Source organism: Pogoniulus pusillus, chromosome 4, assembly GCF_015220805.1.
Source record: "Pogoniulus pusillus isolate bPogPus1 chromosome 4, bPogPus1.pri, whole genome shotgun sequence".
NCBI lineage: Eukaryota > Metazoa > Chordata > Aves > Piciformes > Lybiidae > Pogoniulus > Pogoniulus pusillus.
Window position 1 is genome coordinate 31,268,484 of NC_087267.1, and position 16,133 is coordinate 31,284,616.

The 16,133-nt window shown below is 39.9% G+C and overlaps 1 protein-coding gene across 7 annotated transcripts in view; it reads right to left on the bottom strand.

Moving 5' to 3' along the window:
* The window catches only part of KIF21A (kinesin family member 21A), a 91,472-nt gene that overhangs the window by 26,222 nt on the left and 49,117 nt on the right, over window positions 1-16,133 (bottom strand). For 4 of the 7 annotated variants that reach the window (XM_064142469.1, XM_064142471.1, XM_064142476.1 and 1 more), the window contains 14 exons: window positions 15,476-15,560; window positions 15,188-15,305; window positions 14,792-14,980; window positions 13,698-13,897; window positions 12,321-12,428; window positions 11,774-11,842; window positions 11,458-11,669; window positions 10,700-10,853; window positions 10,143-10,343; window positions 7,237-7,338; window positions 5,071-5,236; window positions 4,541-4,561; window positions 328-388; window positions 61-115 (listed from right to left, as the gene is read on the bottom strand). In XM_064142469.1, coding sequence (XP_063998539.1) covers window positions 61-115; window positions 328-388; window positions 4,541-4,561; window positions 5,071-5,236; window positions 7,237-7,338; window positions 10,143-10,343; window positions 10,700-10,853; window positions 11,458-11,669; window positions 11,774-11,842; window positions 12,321-12,428; window positions 13,698-13,897; window positions 14,792-14,980; window positions 15,188-15,305; window positions 15,476-15,560 — 1,741 coding nt within the window. The remainder of the gene's footprint in view (window positions 1-60; window positions 116-327; window positions 389-4,540; window positions 4,562-5,070; window positions 5,237-7,236; window positions 7,339-10,142; window positions 10,344-10,699; window positions 10,854-11,457; window positions 11,670-11,773; window positions 11,843-12,320; window positions 12,429-13,697; window positions 13,898-14,791; window positions 14,981-15,187; window positions 15,306-15,475; window positions 15,561-16,133) is intronic. The other 3 variants (XM_064142470.1, XM_064142472.1, XM_064142473.1) reach the window with 2 other exon arrangements.

Below are 16,133 nucleotides of genomic sequence, written 5' to 3' on the forward strand. Positions count from 1 at the left end.
CCACTTCACCTTTTGCATGTCTTCATTGAAGTTTCTAGAGTTAAGAATGGACATTCCTACCTTGCTTTTGGGTTTGACTTCACCACAAAGTTTCAAAAGATCTGAAGATAATGAACTAAAAGAAAAATTGTATCATAGTTAGATAAAACATGAATTTTCCAGAATGTGTATTTTTATTTGATGCTTCTATCTATTGAAATGGTGGGCAAAGTGAAACAAAATAATATCAGAGGTATCTTCCAGTAAATACATAATGTTATCAAAAGAGAAAGTGACAGTAATTTTTATAGAACTAGATCCAGTTACATGCTAACAAAGGATGCTCACCTTCCTTCCATCCCAGGACTATGCAGTGGGGCATCCTCATCACTACTATCTTCCACATTTTCTAGAAAAATTTCCAAAAGAGTAATGTTAGCCTGTCCATATACAACAAGATTAAACGTATTCAGGGGCTGTATGAAGCAACTCTGACAACATCAAATGTACATGAACAGCATACATAAAGCAGAGGGTTTCAAACTATCTTGACTAATTGTTACGCAGCCCTCTTCAAAAGAAATCATATGTCTAGGCATACTGTGCTAAATGTGGTCCTCTAGCTATTGTAGCAGAGCAACAGGCACGACAGAAATCCAGAAATAAATACTAGAAGGAAATCTGGAACAAAAAAGACAAAGTAATCTGGAAAAAACACAGATAAAGTAAAGGAAATTTAGGCTCGAGGTGAGGAGAAAGTTCTTCTCTGAGAGAGTCATTGGATACTGGAATGGGCTGCCCGGGGAGGTGGTGGAGTTGCCATCCCTGGAGCTGTTCAAGGCAGGATTGGACGTGGCACTTGGTGCCATGGTCTAGCCTTGAGCTCTGTGGTAAAGGGTTGGACTTGATGATCTATGAGGTCTCTTCCAACCTTGGTGATACTGTGATATGAACTGTAAGACACAGGAGGGGCAGGATATGAATCAAGTAGGTAAGTAAGATTGCCTATTCCTCCTCTTTTTTTTTTTTCTTTTGGTCAAATTCTTGCTCCAAGACAGAGCCTGGCTATAATGAAAAAAAAAAAAAAACTACCTAGTTAGAATGGCACAATTTGGGCTGACAAGAAGCAAGCACTTTTAGCATACAAGCATTTAGCTTTCAAAACCGCATGATGCCACCATTTAAAACTACAGAATTGCTTCCTAAAGAGCAATTAATTGTACAGAAATTCATGTAAAATGCAGTTGTTCAGTAAAAAAACAACAAAAACTACTGAAGTAAAATGGGTACACAAAAGCTGTCCACAAAAGACAAAACCAGCATGCATGTCACATTAACACACTCCCCAAATCAGATGAGCATGTCTGCATGCAAATGATATAAAACATTAAGCTGAGACAATCAGTTTAGGGCATACATAAGTTTCAAATCATATGGAAATGAAACCCCCTAACTGGAACATTATTCTAATATGTTTTAGCCTAAGTGAAGAACATAGGGAATACATTCCTACAAGCAAGCTCTATTGTTAATAGAATCATGACATTTTAAGAGTCAAATAACCTCCAATTACATTCCATTACATCTTCTCTTTATTAGTAAAGATGCTTTAGCTTAATGCCAAAAGGTAGATATAATTTGTAATGCATAGAATGGACACATTTGGTACTCATATTAAAACAGGTTTGTCCAGGTATATGTTCTAAGTGCAAGTTCATGGTTTGGAGAAAAAGGAAAGATGGATCCCCTACAAGGTAGGCAAGCCATCACCCCTAAATGTGTGTAAAAGACACACATATATGGTGCTAAGGGACATGATTTAGCACCAGACTTGGCAGAGTTAGATAATGGTTGGACTTGATCTTAAGAGGTCTTTTCCATTCAAAATGATTCTCTGTATGGTCTCCAGCTGCATCCTGGAAGAAACTGAGAGGAAAATGCTGCCTTCTTATGTATGGTCTGTCTATAAAAAACTCCTGAAAAAGTCAAAACATCAACCTAGCACCACCATCAACAACACACTTCAGAGGTACTCGACTGCGTTATTAGTTTTGATCATGTAACTCTTAAGAAATCTAACAATATTAGAGAGAAAGCAGAGTCACAGGAATAGCACTCTGAACTTCTGTCTCATTCTGGATTTCAGCCCACATTAAATCTTTTCTGTATGTCCTGTCATGCTCTGCCTTCTGCAGAAGAGAGGATCTCGAATACTGCTCCTTTCAGCAAGCCACAAAGGCAGTATCAATAAAATAAATGCATTCTTTTAAAGTTTAAGATTCATACTGGGGAGATACTACACGACCTTCTCAAAGAACTTGCCATCAGCTTTTACAAGCAACAAAATCCAAAGTGTACGATAGCCACATGATATGGGATTTTATTTGGAGGCTTGGATTCATGTGACCGAATAGGTATTGTTCTTCAGTTTATCTGCAATTCAGCACAGAAAGACTACACAAATCTCCTAAGCAGACAAACAACAAGAGGAAAGGAGAAGAGGCAGAAGAGCAAGAATCTGCAAGAGGGAGAAGGGATTTTGAAAGAGGCAAGATAGTTAGTAAAGGCAGTACAGGTTGTGAGGAGCAGCTTGGATATCTGCTAATAAGCCAGTGACAGAAGAACAGTAGGACTTCTCTGCCAACTTGTCTTCATCTTCATGCAGAGGCAACTGGACAATACCAGTACAATGCACCAGCACAGTTCTCCCAGAGGCAATTACATGCAAGCAGCCTTCTCAAAATCTGCATGTACGTGGCAGAGAGTCACTTCCATGAACATTTTAGTTGTCACAGGTAGGAAGGAAAAGCAGCTCCTTCAGGAAGGAGTCACTCAGCATTGCTTCAGGACTTGATTTTGTGGTCATATTAACACTCCACAGGAATAGGTGGGCTAGCAAATGACAGAGGTCTCATCCTCACACAAGGCAAGTATGCACTGAAAATCCATTCTCAGAGGCAAAACTCAAGCCTATGATCTGTTTGCTGCAGACTACACTCTTTTCTCAAGTCTTGCATGTAGATGCACAACTTCAGTAAGGAATGTCCAAACTTCAAGCCAAGTGTATTCAAAGGGCAAAGAACTTGTGAGGATATCAGAACTGATAGCAAGCATCAAAGGAATGGTGCATAAGTGTCATGCAACTGCAAACTCTCTGCTTGGGAAGAGACCGGCTGATTACTGACCACTGAGTTCAGGCAGCTTAGTGAAATTGGTCTCAGGATCTGCTGCCATCTCAACTTCCACCTCTGGGAATTGTGGCAGGTATTAAGAGAACCCCTGCATCAACAGAATCCATGCTAACCAGCTGTCAATCTCAAAGCCTCACTACAACACTCTGAACTCCATGAAGAAAAAAAATGTGTTTAGCCACTAGTGATCTAAAAAACACAGATTACCAACGCTGTGGATTTCAGTTTGGACTAAGGTTAGAATGGTAGAGATAAGAGGTACCCACAGTGAAGATTGCTTCCTATAAAGCATTATCATAGTCCCAAGTGGCTTAGGTGTTTTCAATGCCTGAGTTCATGCTTGCAAAGTGTTAAAAAGCTTCTTTAGTGAGATACTTCATAAATATTTTGATGATACAGATACTGTTTCAATGCATCAAGATGCTGTTAATGAGCAAAAGCCTGTTCAGACCTAAGGAAAATGCAGTGGTAACTTCTTGGCTGGAGAAACATTGCTCTTACTTCAGAAGGGTGAACACACACACATTCCTACACACTACGAGTCTACTTCAGGTATACCACGATGTTAACATCTGAGGTTCCTGAATAAATATGGGCTGTATACAGCACGATGCCCTGACATAGCTCTTCAGGTGTCACCTCTCAGGAAGCTGGCAGTTCCTGACAGCTTACACTAGATGATGATCTCTACATTTTCAGGCAGTCTTGTGCTTTGAAATCTTTCAAATGCCTATGCAAACTAGCACAGGACAGCAAAATGGCATTAGAAGTAACAGAAGACACCACAAAAAGAATTGTAATTGACATCAGGAATTTTTTTTCACGTTTCAAGCACAGCTGATTTTGAGGCTAGAAGGGAGTGGAGAAAAAAATAATGTATTGGGGAATTATGTTAAAGCAATGTCAACCAAAGACTCCTTTCCTCAGTGAGATCAGGGAAGTCAGTAAATAAACTCGTGTTGAAAAAGCAAGAGAAAATTTGCACAGCTGCAAAGGTTAAAAATCACCTACACAGTAAGAATGTTTCTTGTCAGACCCCAAAAGATAAGCAGAATTTTTCACAACTACAGCAATACAATATAGCTTTATGCAGCCTGACCATACTACATTTTTCTGAGTAGCAAGTTGTGAATTTGCAATACAGCTCTGTTTTCTGTGCTCACTTATCTGACAAATCTTACTAATATGAAGAGCTATGAGTGGTTTCAGAAGGGAAGAAGTGCTCTGTAAGCTCATGGTAATGAGTACATCTACGTAACAGCTTGCACAAACTCGACACACTCACAAATTCTAAGATGCACCAGTTAGTGAACATGAATGATTAGTTACTCATGCAGCTGTACAGTACACAGAAAGCTAAACATACTTACCCATCGGTATGCTATCTAGGTCTGTGTAAATAACGGCAACAAGGAAACAAAAGCAACACTCCAATCAAAACATATCCATTTAAAAGAAGTAGAAAAACAAAAGTACTTAATGTGTTCTAAATTTTCCTTAATATCATCTCACGAGAAGTAGAATAGATGCCGTAACAGACGTATGACACCACTTTCAAAATCACTAGCATATGAAAAATGGACCAGGATTTCATATTTAGATTTTCACATTTGGAAGTTAAAACCATACCAAATTACAAGTGCATAGTCTTCTGTAAAAATAACAAGCAGCTTATTTAAATTTAAGTGCTCTCAATAATAAAAACCCACTTATTTCCCACATTTCGTTGCTGTGGAATACACTTTAAAATGACACACATGCATATCATTGTGAAATAGAGTTTGAGATGTTAAAATACAGCATCTATTCAGAAAAGAAATAGCCTAGAACGCCCAGTGCAGCATGCACAGGAAGCCAACATGACATGCAGCTGTCTACTCAGAAGAGATGACAAAATTACCTTGCAAAGCATGACCCAGCAAAGCATCGAGTTCAGGATTTAACTCAGCTTTTTCTTTTAGCATATGAAACAGCAGTTGGTTTTGAGTAGCACTAGTAATTTCTGTCTGCTTAAGGCGTCCCTCAAGAACTTTGATCTGAGCTTCTTTCTGAGCTGCCTGGAGACCCTAGGAGGAAAAAACAACACAACAAGTGTTTTACCACCTGCCCTGCATTAACAGAGCCTGCTCTCATGAGCCCCCCAGGCCCCATGCAGGGGAGAAGGAAAGTAACACAGAAAAAACATCTGGGTTGAAATAAAGAGTTTGAGATGATATGCTATACAACTACCTTAGCAAAAGCAGAAGCCAGCAATAAATCCCCCCGACCCAAGCATGTGGCAGCCAGCACAATGGAAAAGACCAACACCCCAGAAACAGAAACCAAACAGGAAGATGCTCATGTTATAATCTAAACTTCAAGCCCCATAATACTTTGCTCTGCAACCAGGGCTTAAATTTTGAAGCTGGGGTGGCATCAGCAAGGTATTGAATTTTCACATCAGCAGATTCAACTCAACCTATGACACCACCATTCATCTGTTACAAAATAAGAATTGACAAAACTTTAAGATTACAAGGTGTACATTGTTTGTATTTGTACTCTCACAACTTGAAGACTGTCTTTTTAAAAAAATAAGCTTTTATTTGACACAATCATTAAAGCATTCATTTACTTTGTGCTCCTTGGACTCTTTCTTGCAAAAATACATCTAGTGACTAAGCTTGTCATGACCTTCAAGTACAACCCACAGCTTTTACATTAAGAGTAGCAACTGAAAGATCAGCACCTCAAATTTTCACAAGTACTTTTAATTATTACCAATGCTACTCTTTGACAGTAAAAAGTAAAATAGAGAGTCACAACCAAAAAGCTCAACAAAAAGCCAACCCCAAGACCACAGTCTTCCCTATGCGAGAATCACTGCAAGCCTTTAGCTTCTGCCGAAAGGCTGCATGGCCTAACTTAAGAAGAGTCCATGTGATCCACGGATTAGCAGGAATTGTTTTAGTTGTTGAAAATACACTAAAGGTAATCTAGTAAGAATGATTTCCAAATATAGTAGGAGAAAAAGAAGGTACAACACACCTCAAAGACTTATAGGATAACAAGACTAAGTGACTCGAGGAAAAAAAGTGCAAGTAGACTTACACATTAGATTGATTTTATCATGAACTAAATATTGGAAGACACATTTTGTGTATGGAAACAAACAGCAGAACAGACAGTAGTGATGGCCAGTTTTGCAAGACAATGTACCTTTAGATCTATACAGTAATTACATATCAAAAAAAGGAAAAACACTATTTGAGCCTTTCATCATGACAGAGTAAGTCAGAGGCACATTTCTCATACTGACTTGACAGCAAATAATTTGGTATCTATTAGCCCTGCTCAAGGGCTGAAAAAAAAAATAAAAGGCCTTTAATTTGCAGATGCCAATGTGATTGTGGGAAATTCCTTTTCCTCCCCCCCCCCTCTAAAAACCACAGTGATGAAGTCAAGAATGTAACAAAATGAACAGAGAATTGGGCAGTGAGACTGACCCAAAGCCCATTTCAATAGCCATGAAATGTTTTGTTTGATCCAATGACACTTGCATGGCCTCCAGAACAGAAAGAAAAGCAGCAGCAGGAGCGTATGATACATGTGCCCAGGGTTATAAACTGTCAAATACTAATCTTGAAAAAGATTAAGCCCCAAAGCTTTCAGAAAAAGCCCCTATTGCTCTACTTGAAAGCAGAGATCTGACTGAATTTTGCCATGAATCGATACAAGCCATGAAAATTGTTTTTTAAAGTACATATTTTTAAGGAAGCAGCTATGCCAGTCCAGAGATCCTGAGCACTCTTTAGGAGCTTGGTGAAAAACACAGAACGACCACTTTAATTCTGAAAAGCTATATAAGGCAATTAGTGACGTGAAGCAGGATCTATTGGGAGTTGAAAAACAGGCAACAGGTTGAAGAGGACAGTGGATCTCAAAGGTCTTCACACTGAGAACAAGTGAGACTCAGTAGTGTCAACCAGCTTTGCTCTAAAGCACATTAATCAATCCTGACCTCAGTACAGCTCTGCTTCTGATACATGACATGTGTGTGCCGGGACTATTTCACTTAATCCATTACCTTATTGATACCCATTGTGAGGAAGTGATCAAGCAAATATCGAGCTTCTGTCAAAGTGCAAGCATTAATCACTGCTGTTACATCCAAGGTCTCTCCTTCTTCCTATGTATGCAACAACAAAAGTTCTCAGTCTGAAAAACATCACCTTTTATTTTTCAAGCCCGTACCGTAGTCACAGAAAACAGAGTGAGAAAGCTGCATTATCACCCAGTTCATCCACCTGGTATGTCTAAATCATGCCTCAAAGTTTTATTTTATGAAATATTCCCACACTACAGATTCTGCAGCACTCCCAATTTCTTCAAATGCCTCGCTTTCTTTCCTATTAGAAAACTTTAATCAAACTCATACTCAAAACACTTCTTTCTACAAGCAAAGCTACTCAGAGGATACAAAAATTAGAGCGTTTTTTCAATCTCAGCAGTCTTCATGCATCCGAACATTTCTCCCTCTAGTCTTTTGCTCATCTTTCTTCCAATTACTCTCAATCAGTGTTAAGCACTCCAGTACCTTTAAGAAGTAAGCCTTTTGTGCTCACTATTTTACTAGTACAGTCCTGTAACTTTGCAACATGCTATCTAAAATTCAAGAAACATGCATTAAAGTACACATTAGCCCAAGATAAGAGAGAAAGAGAACTCAAGCACTGCGATATAAAAGTACCAATAAATATTATAGCTCAGACCTCATGTCACCACATGCCAAGAGACCAAGGAGACTGTATGTGGGGAAATCTTCCTGCTAGATTATGTATGGTATAGTGCACATTTTAAAAGTTTTTCACATTTGAATTTCACTGCTTCTCAGTGCCCAGGTACAAGGGCACAATGACTTCCTTACTCCTGCTGGCCAACACTATTGCTGATACAGGCCAGGATGCTGTTTGCCTTCTTGACCATCTGGGCATGCTGTTGGCTCAAGTGCAGACCACTGTCAACCAGCATCATTACATCTTTTTCAGCAGCCACTCTACCCCAAGCCTGTAGTATTGCACAGGGTTTGTGTGACCCAAGTGCAGGACTCAGCATTTGGGTTTGTTAAACCTCAAACAACTGGCCTCAGTACAGCCATTCAGCCCACACAGATCTCTCTGCAGAGCCCTCCTATCCTCAAGCAGATCAGCACTCCCAAACAACTTAGTGTCATCTGCAAACTTATTGAGTGGGCACTCTATTTCCTCACCCAAAACATTGCTACAGATATTAAATAGAACATGCCCCATACTGAGCTCTGGGAAGCACCATTAGTGACCATCTACCAACTGGACTTAACTCCAACACCACCCGTTGGGCCTGGCCATCCATCCAGTTCTTAATCCAGCAAAGCATCAACCCATCCAAGCCAAAAGCAGCCAGTTTCTCCAGGAGGATGATGTGAGAAATGCTGTCAAGAGCTTTTCTAAAGCCCAGATAAACAACATACACAGCCTTTCCTTCATCCACTAAGTGGGTCACATTGTCATAGAAGATCAGGTTTGTTAAGTAGGACCTGGCCTTCATGAACCCATATCAACTGGGCCTGATCATTTTGTTGCCCTGCACTTGTTGCATAACGGCAGTCAAGATAACCAGTCCCACGACCTTCACTAGCACTGAGCTCAGGTTGAGAAGGTCTGCAGTTTCCCAAGTCCTCCTGGAGCCTCCTTCTGGCCCTTCTTGTAGACAGGCATAACATCTGCAAATCTCCAGTCAGCTAGGAGTTTCCCATTTAACCATGACTACTGGTAAATGACGGAAAGTAGCTTGGTAAGCACTTCCACCAGCTCCCTCAGTACTCCTGGATATATGCCATTCAGCCCCATAGACTTCTATATGTGTAAGTGGTGCAGCAGGTCACTAATCATCTCCTCTTGGACTATGGGGACTTCATTCTACTCCCCAACCCTTGCTTCCAGCTCAGGAGGCTGGGTATCTAGCCAGCAACTGGTCTTAGCACATTAAGACTGAGGCAAAAAGGTATTAAGAATCTCAGCCTTTTCCTCATCCTTGACCACTATGTTCTCCCACCGAATCCAAAGGACAGAGATTCTCTGTAGTCCTCCTCTAGTTATTATTATACTTGTAGAAGCATTTCCTGCTCTCTTCAATAAGAGAAGCCAAATAAATTTCCAATTAGACTTTGGCCTTTCTGATTTTCTCCCTAGTCTCATGACAATCTTGTAGCCCTCCCAAATGGCCTGTCTCTTCTTCCAATGACCACAGACCCTCCTTTTCTCCCTAAGCAGCAACCAAACCTCTCAATTTAGACAGGCCAGCCTTCTTCCCAACCAACTTGTCTTTTGGCACATGGGGACAGTGTGCTCCTGTGCCCTTAAGAGTTCCCTCCAGAACAGTGTTCAGCCTTCCTGGACACTTCCTTTTGGTAACATTCACATTTCTACACCAATTGTGGTAGTAATTTAGCAAAAGGAAATTTTCTGTTTGAAAATGGCAACCCTAAACAAGCAACTTGACCTGAAAAAGGCTCTTTATTATTACAGCACCATTGCTGAATAATAACACTATATAAAGAATGTGAATTCTTACATAAAAATATATTTGAAGTACACAAAAACTAAACAAGAGAGGAGAAAGATGTCGACAAATGCAGGAAGAGAATACAAGCTGTTAAGACTTCAGTGCCACAAATTATAATAATGCCATCAGAACAGAAATCAGCCACTTTTGACATTTAAATGCTTTGTAGTCTTCACTTGCATTGCACTATTGACATGAAATCTCAGATCTGAAGGTTTAATTGTATAAACACTCCTCATATCAAACTTCACCTGAGTTTTCACCCTTTTTTTATTTTGTGGTTGAATAATTAGGCAGCAAACCAACATTTGCTTCTAAATGAGAACATTTTCAGGACCGATGTTGTTTTTTCTTTTCTCCATTTTACCATTTTTGCATCATTTGACCTACCTTTGCTTCCTCCATTTGCATAATGTTTGCTTGGCAATCAGAAATGCTGTCGTTAATGTAGTCTATATTTGCAGTTAATGATTCCATCTCTTCATTTACGTTTTGAACGTTTCTATCTGCTTCACTGCCACCTCCATCCTTCATGAGCTTCTCCCTTTTCTTTGAAAGCTTTTCTCTTCTTCTGGTAAGTTCTTCACGTTGCTATTTTCCCCAAAGACACAACATTACAGAAGAAGGAATTAGTATATACTATGGGGATTTAAGCATTTTCTGTTCCTTGTTTTAACCGATATATGATTTCTATAGGAAGAAGCTATATGGACGAATACATGAATAAATTTGCAAGTGACCCTAACAATGTGCTTTTTATTTCTTTTTAAGCACAGTAGCCCCATGGTTCATATGCTCATTAAGAGTGTCTTCAATGACTGCAATGGATTCCAAGTAATTTTCTCTATGCCATTATCACAGCAGCTTATTTACAGTGAACATAAATGCACTGCTCTTTCCTTATTTCATGCAAAGATACAGCCAATAGTGCATAGCAGATGACCCACCGTAAGTAACCTGTTCATATCTGCCTCCATATTGGAAATTGTCATCTTCTGCATAATGATATCAGTCACCCTGCGTTCAAGTAACTGCCACTTCATCCTGGCTGCCCTTGAGGAGTAAACTCTGCTTGTCACTGCTTTTCGTTGATATTTCTTTCTGTGATAAATTCAGTAGAAACATATATGTAAGTCTAAAGCAGTTACACTGCACACAGCCCTGAACTCTACTGTACTGTAATATATTAGATTGGAAAAAACAGGTATTTTACACTGTGGCATCTTCTGAAATGCACCACTGAAATCAAATGCCACTTAAGAGCTGTTCTCTATTAATACAAGTATCTGCTTCAAACCACAGTGGAAGATCACCAGTAAACCTAATAAACGTAATACAGTAAACAGCTTTCCAGTAAGTTTTACTTTGCACTTAAGAATGCTACAGGCATTGGACTATCAAGGGCATTTCTCTTTAAGAGTATAAATCAACTACATTTTGAAATTTGGGGGGGGAGGGGTGTCAAATTATTGTTCCTTCAATGCCATTTAATACTATTCCACTCTATCTTAAGCCCAAAAAATCTGAATTGCATTTGTTACACAGATGTTCAAAAAAAACCCACCCAAACAAATGTCCATTTTGCAAACACAACAGGAGTTTGAAAAATAACTACCACATTGTGTACCATTGCAAGATTACCTGCTAGAAAGTTCATGCAATTTTCAGTTCTCTGAAGAGAGTAGTAAGCAGCTTTAATCCTTACCCTGTTCCATTTGTTGCAGTTACAGATAATGCCTGAACCCTTGCAACAGGAATTCTCATCTTTTGTTGTGTTGCTGTTCTTGAACCATCATGCTCAAACGATGAGCAAGAACTTGCTTCCTGTATAGGATGCTCAGGCAAGCTCAGCTTTCGACTTACTTTTCCTGCCACTTTATCAGACAGAGGCCTTACTTGCCGACGAAGGGCTGTAACCTGAGAGTGCAGAGAGACAATTACTTCTCCACAAAACTGTGTTCTAAGTTACATCAATAAAACAGCACTTTGCTTTCTGAGATGCATTAGTTTTACCACAATACCTCTTCGGTTTTGCGACGCAGAATGACTTCTTGATTTCTTTTCTGAGCTTCCAGAAGCTTGAGTTGATGCTGTGAAAAAACACAAGTAGCACACGATATTTTTTCCATTATTTGCCACAAGGACTGTATTGTATAAAGAAAGACCTTTGCACACAAATACAAGTTGCCAAAATTGTTGATACATGAAGTGACACAGTCAAGTCACAATTGTTTCTTGTTCTAGTGCAGAATGAAAACCAGCATTTTACTACATCAATTCACTATCATGCAAGAAAGGAGGTAGTAACAGTTTTATGAAGGTTCACTAATAAAAACAATACTGATACATATATTCAATAAGCCTTCTATTTGTCCCACTCATCACCTGAAGCTAGGAACTTAGTCACCATTGACATTACACCGAATTATGTGTATCTCGATCAGTTAAAATGCATAGGTACAGGTCTGCCTTAGCGAATGCATACACATGGTGCAGGCTTGCAAGCAGACACACATCCTAAGGACAGATAATTGTCCTAAATTAAGAGTTCTTGATCTGTTAAATCACCTCTCGTTTGCGTTGCTCCTTTTTAAGTTGTGCAATCTCTCTATTTCTTCTAGATTCAGTCATTCTAGCTTTCTCCTGCTCTTCCTTCATTTGCTTCATCAAGCGAACCTGTAAAGAGGACATCAATCAGAAAAGGCATTTACACAGAAGTATCACAGTATCACTGTATTATCAGGGTTGGAAGAGACCTCACAGATCAAGTCCAACCCTTTACCACAGAGCTCAAGGCTAGACCATGGCACCAAGTGCCACGTCCAATCTTGCCTTGAACAGCCCCAGGGACGGAGACTCCACCACCTCCCTGGGCAGCCCATTCCAGTGTCCAATGACTCTCTCAGTGAAGAACTTTCTCCTCACCTCAAGCCTAAATCTCCCCTGGCGCAGCCTGAGGCTGTGTCCTCTCGTTCTGGTGCTGGCCACCTGAGAGAAGAGAGCAACCTCCTCCTGGCCACAACCACCCCTCAGGTAGTTGTAGACAGCAATAAGGTCACCCCTGAGCCTCCTCTTCTCCAGGCTGAACAATCCCGGCTCTCTCAGCCTCTCCTCGTAGGGCTTCTGCTCGAGGCCTCTCACCAGCCTCGTCGCCCTTCTCTGGACACGCTCAAGCATCTCAGTGTCCCTCCTAAACTGGGGAGCCCAGAACTGAATGCAGTACTCAAGGTGTGGTCTAACCAGTGCAGAGTACAGGGGCAGAATGACCTCCCTGCTCCTGCTGACCACACCAATTCTTGATGCAGGCCAGGATGCCATTGGCTCTCTTGGCCACCTGGGCACACTGCTGGCTCATGTTCAGGCGGGTATCAATCAGTACCCCCAGATCCCTCTCTGTTTGGCTGCTCTCCAACCCCAGCCTGTATCTCTGCATGGGGTTGTTGTGGCCAAAGTGCAGCACCCTGCACTTGGAGCTATTGAATGCCATCCCATTGGCCTCTGCCCATCTGTCCAGGCGGTCAAGGTCCCGCTGCAGAGCCCTTCTGCCCTCCAACTCAGCCACATCTGCCCCCAGCTTGGTGTCATCTGCAAACTTGCTGATGACTGACTCGATGCTGTTCCCTATCTTCACATACAGTTTCTTTGTCAGACTGCCATCCTCCAGTATATTACATGCTTTTAGCAATTTATATCCTCCATCTACTTTGCCATCGTTTCTCAGTGCTGAGTAACAGCTAACAATAGCAGCATAAGCTTCTCCATATTTGACACCGTAATATATGTTCATTAACCTAAAAGCCCTCCCTCTCCCCTAGGAATGGCCTAGCCTTCACTTCTTGCTGTCAGCTGCTCAAAAACCTGAAAGCATAAACAGTTACCTGGCAAATAAACACTATCTACTTTTCAGTAAACACTCATTGTACACTTCAATATATGGAAACATACCTTGGTTTTCTTCATCTCTGTCACCTCCTGCTGAAGTTTCTTGAGTTGTTTTTCATATTGAGACTGATTTTTAAGCAATCGTGCATGTTCCTTTTGCGCTGTTTGAAGTCTCTGCAGCTCTTTATTCATGGCTTGGAGTTTCTTTTCATATTCTGACTTGATTTTTTTTGCTTTCTCCTCTGAATAGGTCTCCACAGAACCTAGAACAAAAGGGAATTCTTAATCTGCTTTGTTCAGGCTATTCTCACTTTGCCAAACACAGCAGATGACTGTGTTTAGCATTATCCATGCTATCTCTGAAAAATATAATTTGTTACCAGCAGTGCTTCAAACCTTCCACCTTGTATGTGTTACTGGATAAAGTATCAACACTTTCCTCCTGATTTCTTTGCATTAGACAGTAAGTATCTGAGCACGTTATGACAAAAAACATGCTTTTTCACACATGAGCACAAGATCACTGCAGCAGTTCCAAGAGCCATCAAGCCTAGTATCCCTTCTCTGGCACTGATCAAAAAGAAGGTCTAAGTAAGACTGCATTTTATGTGCTTTTATTGTTGCCCTGTAACTGTAAAACATATATTTCATAAGAGAAGGAAACAAATGGAATATTTCTCTAAGTATACTCCCAGGATTCAATTATTTGTGGCTTAGGACTTCCTTGAGTTTCAGTTTTTCATCTCAATATTCTTACATATTCAAGGAGGTTTGGCAATTAAATTAAACAGCTCTGAAAGGCCATTGATCCTAGTTCTTAAATGCTTATGCAAATAAAAAGCAAGTAAGGAGGGTGGATTGGGAAAGAACTTCTGAATGAGAGCTCCTAGAAAATGAAAAACATTTATTCAATCAAATCAAACACCTTTTTTTGTTTGGTTTGTTGTGGGGTTTTTAATTTGCTTTTACAAAAATCTCTCTATTTTGGTAGAGCTTAGAATGAGTGAAGTATGATTTTCTGGCATTATAGGTACAAACCTATTGGTGTTTTCTGTAACTTCTGACCACATCTGAAAAAGGAAGCAAGGGAAGTGGCAAAGAATTTGATTTTAATAACTGATACAACATCTAGATTGAAATGTTTTTGTATTTCTTACCCAAGTTTTGAAGAACTTGATCTCTTTCAAGCTGAGTATCTCGAATTTTATGTTGTAGCATCATTAGTTTCTCTTCATATTGTTTTTTCAGGGTCTGCAACCTCCGCTGGCTGTTCTCTAGCTCATCTATCAGCTTCTGCTTAATGGCTATTTCACAGGTGATATTTGCCAAGTCAGCTTGATAATTTTCTAAAATACAAATATGTGAGTTATTAAAAACTAAGACTTCTGGTAAAGCAACAGTGCAGATCACAGTGATACAGATACTCCTTGTGAGTCATTTCCTGAAACGCAAATTACACACAGGAGAATTCAACATGCTATGTTGCATACTAAAATCACAAGCAATAGCAGATAGAATTCTACAAACGCTACAGAGTATTTCACTGACATCACCTTTTTCATCAGAGTCAGAATCTGATTCATCTGAGCTTTCGACAACTTCCATGTCATCTTCATCCTCCTCATCTTCCTCCTCTTCATCCTCATGATCGCTTACCTCCTGAACTTCCTCCTACAAAATATACGAAACAAATATGGTGAAGAACATCCATACTTTTCCATCCCTCAGTCATCTGTCACTCTCCCTGTGAAACTATGGTATTCATGTGACCCACTCCTAATTCCCTTTCTTATAAATCTTTAATTAGAAAACAAAGAAGCCAAATATTTCTTAACACTTACTGCTTCCAAGTCATTATTCTCTCTCTCCGAAGTGCCTTTTTCATCTCTCTTCTCCTGCTCATTATCTGTGTTATCTTCTTTAACACTAGTAGAAGAGGCACAAACACAAAATATTCAAACTGAAATGGTGTGTGTTTCCCCTCCCACAATAAGTTGTAATCCCAAATAAAGATGAAAACCCAAGTGTAGTTAGACTACAGTACAGCTGTCAGGTGTGGGCAAAACACAACTTCCGAAATCCCACAGGTAAAACAAATAATGATTACTTGCACTTAGCCTTAGCTTGCTGAATATATTAATGACTAGCACGTTGGTTTAAGGCAGAACACACATCTTCATGTACTCATGCACTACTCATTTTGCATGGAAGCTGCAGTGTACCCAAAACAGCTTTTACAAAACACAGAACAAACATCTTGTGCAGGTACAACACACACTGCATGTATCACTACACTCTCAGATCGTAACAGAGCCTATTGTGCTTACAGTCATCTGAAAAATTACATATAAGCCTTAAACTATCCTAATTTATCACACCACTACTATTCTTTTGATCAGTTATATACTTTGACATCAAGGGAATGCTCAAAATAGTATTAGTACAACAATATTCTCAAGAAATACTGAATTATTGCAATAGGATTGTCTCAAAAAGAAA